This window comes from Clytia hemisphaerica, unplaced genomic scaffold, assembly GCF_902728285.1.
Source record: "Clytia hemisphaerica strain Z4C2 unplaced genomic scaffold, Clytia hemisphaerica genome assembly, whole genome shotgun sequence".
Lineage (NCBI taxonomy): Eukaryota > Metazoa > Cnidaria > Hydrozoa > Leptothecata > Clytiidae > Clytia > Clytia hemisphaerica.
This window is the reverse complement of record NW_027104197.1, coordinates 1-11158: the sequence shown is the minus strand read 5'-3', so window position 1 is coordinate 11158 and position 11158 is coordinate 1. Positions and strand designations below refer to the sequence as shown.

The 11158-nt window shown below is 34.0% G+C and overlaps 1 protein-coding gene across 1 annotated transcript; it reads left to right on the top strand.

Moving 5' to 3' along the window:
* The first annotated feature begins 3226 nt into the window (after nt 1-3226).
* LOC136815190 (uncharacterized) lies at nt 3227-3792 on the top strand. Its single transcript, XM_067071641.1, has one exon. The coding sequence runs from the start codon at nt 3313-3315 to the stop codon at nt 3790-3792; it is 480 nt and encodes a 159-aa protein (XP_066927742.1). The 5' UTR covers nt 3227-3312.
* The last annotated feature ends 7366 nt before the right edge of the window (nt 3793-11158 follow it).

The following is an 11158-nucleotide window of genomic DNA, read 5'->3' as shown; positions in this document are numbered from 1 at the left end:
TTTTTTTTGCCTAGATGATATAGCAAACATAGTAAGTATATATAAGTAGATTGTGCCTTTAATTGGCTGTAAAAAAATTATGCGTCGGTAGAAATTTCTTCAACTTTCAACAATGATAGAACACACCTATTTAAAAAAAATTAACCAGCGCATTTTTTATCTTTCTACTTCTTCATCTTCCATGAAGCTCTTAAAGTTAAATAGAATAAGCACATAAGATATTCTTATAATTGTGAAATGTTGTTCGCGCTTTCGCTACGGTGGAGTGCATGACGTAACTCGCGCGGCAACAAACTCGCCTTCTGTTGGCTGGTCATATTGGGCGTTTTGGCGTTACCACCTCGAAGTGGGCGCCTTCGTCATTCCGCAACTCTGTCTACCATTTTAAATGAGTTAAAAATAGATCCAAAAGGGTGCCCTCATCAAGAAAGATCATTTGCTTTGGTCTCCGGCTTTGGGAAGCAGTAATGTTTTATGATTGTTTTCGATAGAAAATGGTAAGAAACTTAAGTTTACAAGTGTCATTCTGTTTTTCCTGGCTGATAGAATGGCAGGATCCTGGATGGTTTCCCTAACTGTAGTATATATAACGAATCAATCGTAACAGGCATAGCAGGTTTTGTTTTCCCAGAGGAGAACTAAAAATGACACATCACATTTAATGCGTGAGTGACTTTTTTAAGCTAAATATTTCACATTTCTTTACATAATGGACATAATTCTGTAACTTTTTTGTTACATTGTTTTAATTGATTTTCAGTTCATTTACTCCCAAGATAATTACTTTGCACTTTTAACAACTTTCAAATCAGCAATCACTGTTTGTTACAATTCATTGCACATCGTGTCTTTTAGACGATTCCTATTTCAGATAACTTGAGCTCCACCGCAGATGATTGAAAAAGTCAATTCTTCAGGTGCTTCAACTTCACAAACTTCGCCAATCCTGGTGGTGATAAGATTTATATGAGAGTAATCGTCACAAAAAGCGCGAATAACTTATTGAAAAATAGAGATTCCCAAGATTGGCGACGGCATCTTAAATCTTGGTTAAAGAAAATCTCTTTGAACTTTCTTTTTTTTCTTTTGTTAATTGCTTGCCTCATTGATGACTTGCAAGGTATTTATCAGGCCATATTTTAGAAAGTCAAGGCAGCGTCCGTTGGTGGCCAAAAAAGGCACTTTTTCCAGTGTTTTCCACTAAAAAGGCTTTTTTTACCAGTATTTTAGTCATTTCAAGAGGGGCAGCGCCCGATAACCAGACGCTTAAAGGGCATGAAAAATGGCCTGTTTCTCATAATGAAAACACACAGATTTTACGAAGCTGTACGTGCCCTCATTCGTTTGACGTGCCTTTGTGGTGGCCCTACGTTCCTTACTTACCTACGTGCTTGCGTGCCTGGCGTGCTCGCATGCTCACGTGTCTACGCGCCCTCCGAAATTTGACGTGGTTTACGTGCCCGAAGTTTTGACGTGTGCTCAAATTTTGACGTGCCCTCGAATTTCGGCATGCCCTTAAATTTCAATGTACCCTCAAATTTTGACGTGCCTTGCTTAAGTATTGACGTGCCTTCAAATTTTTACATGTTCTGGAAATCAAAAATTTGAGGGCACGTCAAAATTTGAGGGCACATGAAAACTTGAGGGCACGTCAAAACCTGAGGGCACGTCACAATTCGAGGGCACATCAAAATTTGATATGAAGGCACGTCAAATTTCGGAGGGAACGTAAGCACGCAAGCCAATAGGCACGTAAGGCACAAAGGCACGTAGGGCACAAAGGCACTGATAAAAATGAGGGCACGTGGGCACGTAGAGCACGTCATTTTAACAGACTCATGTTCATTGCAGGAAATTGTTATTTTTGTTATAAAAGTTATTATGCAAAATATATAATCGGTTGGTCTAAAAATATTCTTCCAATATGGGGGTAACCTCGGAAAAATTATTATATGATTATATGATTATATAACGTTATCATTATAAAAGTCTATGCTGGAGTAATTACCGTGAGATTGGGTAACTTGCATCAGTGGAGGCTAACATGCATAGCCCTCAAATGAAAGACCTGGTTGGTCATTAAAATACAAAGTTAAATCAAAACAAAAATGGTATCAGTAGAGCTGCGAGCGGAGCTGCATAGTTCATTTGTTTTGAAATTTTGCTGCTTTGATTGGTCAGTCATTTGATGGCTGTGCAAGTTTCCCTCCACTGATGCAAGATACCCGACTTAACGGTAGTTATTCAAAAGACTGTTGTTGACTATAATTATTGTACTGTTGCAAATATATAAACGACAGCCTACGTTAGCTTTGGCCAGGATGGAACAATCTCTCCACCCCACAAGGCCTACTTAGGTTTGTGAGAGATTATCTCATTCCAGACCTCCCTAATTTCTTGCTTCTTTCTTCTTTTTGACTCAGACTCCTCTAACAGAAAACTTCCTTTCATGAAGACTAAATTTAATAACAGTGCTTGAAAATAATCTACAATATATATGTAAGCCCCGCTTTTTAAACTAACCCCCTTCCTTCCTATCTCCACCCTTTTTCATGAAAATTTCTGATCCCCCTTCTTTATTCTCTTGGAAGGAATCGTCTGAACTATGATGGGAAAGATAAAAGAGAAAAGACTAGCCTAGTTTCTAATCCTGATATCCTTTTGATACACCCTGAGAGCTGATAGTAAAGCTAGGCTAGACTTACCTCTTTTCTCCTTCCCATTTTAACAATAGACCTTTTGCTAGGATATCATGTTGAATTATTAAAAACTCCAGCATCAAAACAATGATAAGAAAATACACACTTGAAATAATTATGCATTAAAAATGTGCCATTGTTTTAATAATGATGGAGTTTTTAATTATTTAACATGACATCCTAACCTGCAAAAGGTTACATACCTATATAAAATGCTTACATTAGTGGACACATAAAACACATTAACAGAATTATTCCCCATTCAATATTTATATTGAAATCTGCAATAAAAATGAAAATTGTCTCTTCTAATCAGTGCTTCCGTTAGGCACTCCATGGGAAAGTCTTTTTTTAATTTCAACCAATGAGATTGCCACATATGATGATGAAGGTTAACAACTAGCCCTAATTTTGGCGCTACGGCTTTTGCGTTTTTGGCAGAAACTCACTATTTTAATTTTATATGCAGAATTCTGTGATATGATAAATGTAGTGCTAGAAGCCACACAAGGGTGTAATATCTTGCCTCTAATTTTCAGGAAGCGCAGCTGAGAAGTCTGGATTATGTGTTGGTGATCGCGTTGTCGAAGTCAATGAAGTCAATGTTGAAGCAATGTCTCATGGAGAAGTGGTCCAACAAATCCGCACTGATCCTAAAAAAGCTATTCTTTTGGTAGTGGATAAAATCACTGATAACTATTTGAAAAAGATTAACAGACCTGTTACATCTGCCCTTGCCACTTATACTACTGTTCATGAAATTACAATAGAAGAAGCTGAGAAATTACAGGAGTTGAGACTCCAAGCTGAACAACAACAAAATGTTACTGATGATGCTGATGATGATGGTAATACGCAATTGAGTGTTGAAGATGAAAATGTTGAATTACAAGATTCAGATTCGTTACCATCAAATGGTGAAGAGACAGAAAATGAGGCCCCTGGAGACACACCTGAGTCAGAGAAAATTTCATCTGTCCCAGGAGACATTGAATCTCCACCTCTAAATTCACATACATCAATCTCACCAGAACCAGAAGAGCCTACTAATCAAGATCCATCCCACCTGCAACCAAGAATCCCAACCAGATGAAATATCACAACCAACAACCAGATGATCACAACCAAAATATATCACAACCAGATGATATCACAACATATCACAACCACAACCAGATGATGAAAATATATCACAACCATGAAAATATATCACAACTAGATGAAAATATATCACAACCAGAAGATCCAGATTATGCAATTCTAGAATCACCTCCACCAGAAAAGAGATCTGTGATAGAGTCTCCGGCAGAAAAGGGATCTGTGATAGAAGCACCGCAAGATGAATCAACAATGCCAGATTCTCCTCAACCAGAACAAGAATCTGCAGAGCCTGTTGTTCCGATTGAGCAACAATTTAGTGTTCTTGAAGGAAAGAGCAAAAAGCAACCACCAATCGATACAAAAGTTGTTGAAAAGGATTCTAATAAAGAATCTAAGAAGGACTCTTTTAAAAAGATGTTTATGAAAACACCGAAACGTAAAGAAGTCAAACAGAATTCTGATTGGAGATCAAAATTGGATGAATTTAATAATTTGTAGAAATGTTGGTATGTGTGGCTTTCCAAATAATTTAGATCTAGAGAAAAGTCTTGATTATTAGATGATGTAAGATTCAAAAGGCAAGATTACTACAAAATTGGAATATCTTTTTTTGAGATATCACTGTATTTGCTAACAGTTAGATTCATGGAATATAATATCAAAGAACTAATTTATCTTTTTAATACTATTTTTTAGACTTTTAATTAACACTAGGTTTGAAGGTGTAGACCCTTACATTATAATGTGGGGTCAATTATTTGGAAAGAGAAGGAATTGTAGCAATTGAATAAAATGCTGTCAAAATGGTCAATGTGCTATGTAGTAGTTAAAATTTGTGATTTTTGTTTGACATTTCTTGACTTTCAAAGTCTGTAAAAACTGTTTTTTCTGTCAACACGTAAATTATTAGCAATCTTAAAATCTTAGCATTAACTCTTTTCTTTAGAACAAATTTAGAAATTAGAATTTAAATACTTGTTTTTTTATTTATAAGCATACAAAAATTTGAAAACAGGCTCCGAAATGCTCAGGTCGAAAGCTTAAAAAGGCTGAAAAATGCTTGAGGGGATGCTTAAATCTAAACCTTAAATTTAAGGAAATACTGAAAATCCGTAAAATTCGAGCCAAAAAAAGCTAAAATCAGGAAAAAAACATTTTTCGTAGGCTCAAGTAATGCTTGCCATATGCTTAATTTTTTCCCATATCTGAGCCTAGATATGCTTATAAGTGCAATGCTTATAAAAAAAAAACATGTACTCAAAATAAGCCTAAACCAAACGGACTGACACAAAATGTCAAAACAGCATAATATCTAACGTCCATTAAAACGTTAAATGAATGTTGAAACAACGTTATGTTCTGAAGTCAATTCGCTTTAGTGTGCACTCTTTTTCGTAACCATACAAAAACCATGTTAGCGTAAAGGCTGATTCCTTTCAAGCGGTTTCCATAATGGTAGAAAAAAAGATTGCACGCATTAAATAGCGAATGGTGGACTTCAGGTTAGAATGAAGTGGTCGTTAAAGCAATACTTGGCCTGAGATTTGCCTATAGTCATATTAATTTTACGTTTTAATTTCGTAGTTTTACATAGTTTTCATTTTAAAGGTTTAAAATCTAGGGATAGATCTAATCTTCAAAATTTACTAGAAATCTTTTCATTCTAACATGTTTGCCAAATTACTGATAATTAGTATGTACGAATAGATGTCAGCTTGTTGTTAACAGATCTATCAAATCTCTTATCAGCACATGTTTTTAAATGTGTTTATTAGCATTATGTCATACTTGTCATCAGTAATATTTTTCACAGGGAAGTTTCTACTATCTCATTAATTATCGATCAAAGAGATTTTTTTTCAAGGTACATGAAAAAGATGGTAAAATACTTCTGTTTGACAAGAATAAGCGAGAAGAATAGTTTTTAAGAACACGAACGAGGCTCAAAAGCGCCAAGAAATAAGAACAATTTGAGGACAATCCTGAGCCTTGAATGATTGATTCTTAAGAAAATCTAAACTTAGTAGAATGAGTTAAGACTACCTCAAATCACCCTTAATATAAGAGAATGCTGAGTAAAATTCGAGGCTCAAAGTGCCAATTTTTGAAGACCTTAGCACGTGAAGCTATATATATGCTTTAGATATAGATAAAGCCATTTTATGTTTTATCCAAGATAATATTTTTAAAACCAATACTATATTGTTTAGCCAATGTATGATAATTTTAAAAATGGCAACTAATTTTTAATTTTCCATTATTCTGCTATTTAGACTCGGTAAAAATTTTAATGCGGGGATAACTTTTCTTTAATTTTCAATTTTTATGTTTTAAAGGTAATTCATTTATATTATAGGAAAATATTATTCCACGAAATTTTATATCATATAGATCAACAGTTATATTATAATACATCTTTCAATTATTCGACTTTTAAAAATCTATTGAATCTTTTCTTACGAAGTAACATGTAGCACTTAACTCCAGTCCCTTAATTGAGTTCATAATTTTATCAGAGCTTTAAGAATTTTGCTACAATCGGCGCCGAAATATTTGGCAAAAAAGGGGAATTCTCTTAAAACTTTAAAACCGCAAGTGATTTTTAAGTGCTTTGAAGTACAGTTCGGAAGTAGAGTTTTAATTCTGAGTATTGAAATTAGACTTAAGAGTTTGGACCTTAGGATTTCAGGTTCTAAAAGCTCAAAAATGTTCCAATAAGGCAGAGAATATAGTCTGGAAGCCACTCCTAAATTGAAAAATTCCGATGAAGCAAAGTGGAAATACTGAACCTGCAATTCTCGCTTTGACCTTTAAGTTCTGAAAAACGTTAAAATACCAAAAATGGTCAATATTTTTCGGTGCTGATTGTAGCTACAAGCCCAATCTAACAAAAGGTATCTATCAAACCTTTAAACTTTTTTACTGGGGCCATTCCCTTTCATGCAAGAAAAATTTCCAGAAAAAAATTCAGGGGGTAATTACATGTGGCTTGAAAAGGTTAGTCCATCCCTCTTATGAATACTAAATGGAGTAGGACCCCTCACGAGACTAGTCTGTACACAAACCCGATATCTACGGCTAATTTCAAAATTCATTGCACTACGCTACGATAATCGTGAGATACACTCTGGTACAGATTATCACGAGACCATCTCTTCTAATTTTTGGTTTCGTCACGATTGCGAAAATTTCCTGATCCCGCATCATGCAAGAAAGAAGCCTCAGTCACGCTAATCGCCCTGGGATGGGAGCGATTGTATACATCTTAATTACCTATTACTTCATTCTTGAATGATAAGAGATTTTGTAAATAAAATTTTTCTTTTGATTATTTCACTACAAAAATCAAAATATATACATTTTAATACTTTATAATAATATCTTCATAAAAGTGGAAAAAAATAATTACATCTTTGTCATAAGTTATATATTGTACATAATTGTTTCGAAAATGTCTATTTGGGATACCAATTTGGGACACCTTTTTGATTTAAGAGTCACCCAAATTAAACAGCCCACGATCTTTTTTTATTAAGAGCGGCAGCTTTTTTGAAGTCTTCAAAAGTTTATTAGTTATAACTTATTCTCATTTTTGGGGCAAATTTTTGGGTAATTTCCCCAAGGAATTGTATAATTTAGGATTATCGCAAATTGTTAGATGTTCCTAATTTAGCCCTTTAAACTTTTTACTCGTAATCTTACTGAATCTTTAACTTTGTTCTATAATAGGAAAAAAGGTGTACTACTTTAAGTGGATCAATTTACGCGAGGATTATATTTTACGAGTTTTTCCAAAAATTCGCGAAATTTAATGCTCACGAAAATTTTAAAACCAGGAATTTTAAACCAAAATCATAGTTTTTTTTTTGCCAAAACCTCTAGGAAAATGAAAGAAATTAAATGAAAAAGGGATTGTAAAAAGTTCTGGAAAACTCCTTAAAAACATCGACGTCATATAACCGGTAATATCCCTAAGAAATTTCATAATATCTAGGATTTGCAAATTTATAAGATGTTCCTAAATTAGCCCTTTAAACTTTTGACTCAAAATTTTAATATACTTTGTTCTAATAGAAAAAAAGGTGTATTTGATAAAGAAATGTGGAAAACTTCATTAAAAGATATCGTCATCATCCTCCTCATTTTCGATCTCTCTCCAATAGCCGTCCTGGTTATTTTGTTGTTGCGTATTGGTGCTTCTCTCAATAAACGGTTTGTTGTCCTGAAAAAAAAGATTTGTCTAAAGTAACGTGCTAACTGTCTGGCACACAACGTTGTTTTAACGTTCAAATAACGTTATTTGGACGTTATGAATGTCAAATGGACATTGTTTTGACGTTGTGTGCCGGCTGGGTCTTTATGTTCTTGGACTTTAATAAAACATTCTTGTTTTTTTTCAGTTAACCTTTTTTCACATGTACGTAAAATTTTATAAGCTTACGTAGTGTTTTAAGGCCTTATGTAGAGTTTGCTTACGTTCAAAAAGTTTTGAACGGAAGGAAAAGTCACGTGTAAGACCCTCTTAATTAAACAACAAAAACTCTACATAATGTCGGGGAAATTCCCAAAAGACAACCTTACGAACGATTTTCCGTAAGGTCTAAAGTAAAATTTTACGTACGTGTGAAAAAAGCTTTAACCCCGTTTTTTTTTCAGGAAGTAGATTCACCGTGGAAATTTATCAAATTTAGAAATATAATTTTTAATCGTCTTGACTTATAGTAATAGGGAAATAAAGGCCGTTGTCATTTTTCCAGCGTGAATATTTTAATTCTCTAGTGGTACTTTTTGGACCTACCGGGAGGTCCTTTAATTTGACCGTTGTCCGTTCGTCTGTTACAAGCTTTTCTCGGGATTGGCTCATTGTTTTTTTTTAATTTTTTGCACAATGATACAAAATAGCAATGCCTGAAAAGTGACGGAGCCCGATTTTTGAAAAAAAATTTTGGGGGGCAAATTTGGGCCAAAAACTACCTAAAAATAAGGTTTTTTGGACTTTGTGCAAAATTGCTTCATTAGTTTTTCCTGATTTTTGGCAGAAAGATAGAGTGCAAGGTACCCTAAAATGTGGCTGAAGTAATTTTTCTCGGAAAATTTTTCTCGGAAAATTTTTTTTCGTCGTGAAATACGGATTTCCGTTTTTTGGGGAAATTCCCTTTTACCATTTTCCTGTTAGCAGCTTTTTCGGGATTGGCTCATTAGTTTTTTTTAATTTTTTGCACAATGATACAAAATAGCAATGCCTAAAAAGTGACGGAGCCTTATTTTTGAAAAAAAATTTTGGGGGGCAAATTTGGGCCAAAAACTACCTAAAAATAAGGTTTTTTGGACTTTGTGCAAAATTGCTTCATTAGTTTTTCCTGATTTTTGGCAGAAAGATAGAGTGCAAGGTACCCTAAAATGTGGCTGAAGTAATTTTTCTCAGAAAATTTTTTTTTGTCGTAAAATACAGATTTTCGCAAGTTTGGCTCAAAAACTACCTAAAAATAAGTTTTCTTTTGGACTTGGTGCAAAATTGCTTCATTAGTTTTTCCTGTTTTTTGGCAGAAAGATGGAGAGCAAGGTTCTCTAAAAAGTGACTGAAGCAGTTTTTTTCGGAAATTTTATTTTGGCCGTAAACATCGGTTTTTCTTATTTGGGGAAATTCCCTTATGTCATTTTTAGGGGAAAAGAGCGTTTCTGGCGATTGGATCGATATTTTTTCTGATTTTTTGTTCTTTAATGTAATATGGTAATATTTAATTGATTTTAATTTTATTTAATAATTGATTTTGATCACCAGGTAGGTCCGTTCAGCATGTTGCTTGTTTACCTTCAAACGTATATTAGTCGAAAGCATGCCTTGACCTTGATACAAAAACACTGCATCCTTCTTTTATTTATAGAGCTCTTTAAAAAGTCAAAATACTGGTGGAAAAACAAGCAATAAATCAATCTCACCTGGCGACAGTTGGTATATCTGAAAATAAAACGAAGGGAGAGTAGTGTCAAGATCAGTAAGTTCGATTTTACTAGGGTCAGATGACATCAAATGTTTATACAAAGTGTGGAACTAATTTGAACTTCTATTGTTAGATTTTTTTTTAATTCGAACTAATCCCTCTCTAAATCGAATCTCTCTGTTATTCGAACAAATTAAATTTCTCGTTAAAGGTCAAATTAGCAAGAGTTAACTGTATTTTGTAACAATCTCGGACAACCCTCTTAAACTCTGACCCAATCTCCTTTCCTTGAGCTTCGGCATAAAGATTGATGCAAACAAAACACTATTCTGAAAATTAACCTTCTCATCACAATTAATGACTATCATGTGAATTACAGTCAACTCTCTCTAATTCGAACTAGAATATTTGTTCCAAAGCTGAAAAGTGGTTATAGACAGGCAGCTGATGACATCAAAAAAAGTGAATCAGTGAAAATTCGAGGGACAAATATTGAGTACTTATTTAGAAATCTTTATAGTTTAGAGAGTCAGAAAAATTTACTCGGCGTGTTTAAAAATCTTTACCGGACGTGTCCGAGAATAATTTATTAATTGATGACGTCACAAGCAAAAGTGAAAAATTGATGTTGCAAAATTTCAAAGTTTTACATACCATTCGAAGCGTTTTTTGATGTAGATTTCAAATCACATGGATCTTAATAAGTAAAAATTTGAATATGAAAAGTTATTGAGGTTATATAGCTCTTCTATGACGTCATTTTTGAAAAAATGCCTCGTTTTATAAGGAATTACAATCTCAATTTTCTCGAGTTAGGCTGAGAAATCGGATATACCCGTTTCATTGTCTTCTATATAGTTTTTGACGAGCTTTCGAATGGTGTAAATTATTTTTCGATTTGATGACGTTGAAATTTGACATTTTTAGGGGGTGAGAGGGTCATGATTGACCAAAATCACATGTCAAATTTAAGTCATAACTTTTGAAATCTAAATTTTTACCTATTGAGACTGATGTGATTTAGAATCTAGATCGAAAAATGCGTCGAATGGTATCGATATCATTATTATATGCTGAATCAAATTTTCACTTTTGGTGGTCACGTCATCATTTGACAAATTACTACCGGACATGTCCGTTAAATAAATTTTCGGACGCCGAGTAAAATTTTTAGGATCAGTAGATATATGGGAACAAGAAAAATCAACTCGACGTTTGTCCCAAAGTCGTGCAGATTTTAGATGTCGTCAGCTGCCTGTCTATTACTCTCTGTAATTTGAACTTTTCTTTTTCTTTCAAAGAAAATTTTTTATCCCTTGAAGATCGGATTAGAGAGAGCCAACTGTATTCATAATTTTTCTGAAGTCATGTTACATTGAATTTGCACTGTTCAAAGCAAAGTTCTTGTACACTCAT

Coding starts and splice junctions, on each gene's coding strand:
- LOC136815190 (XM_067071641.1), top strand. CDS start 3,313: ATGTCTCATGGAGAAGTGGTCCAACAAATCCGCACTGATCCTAAAAAA.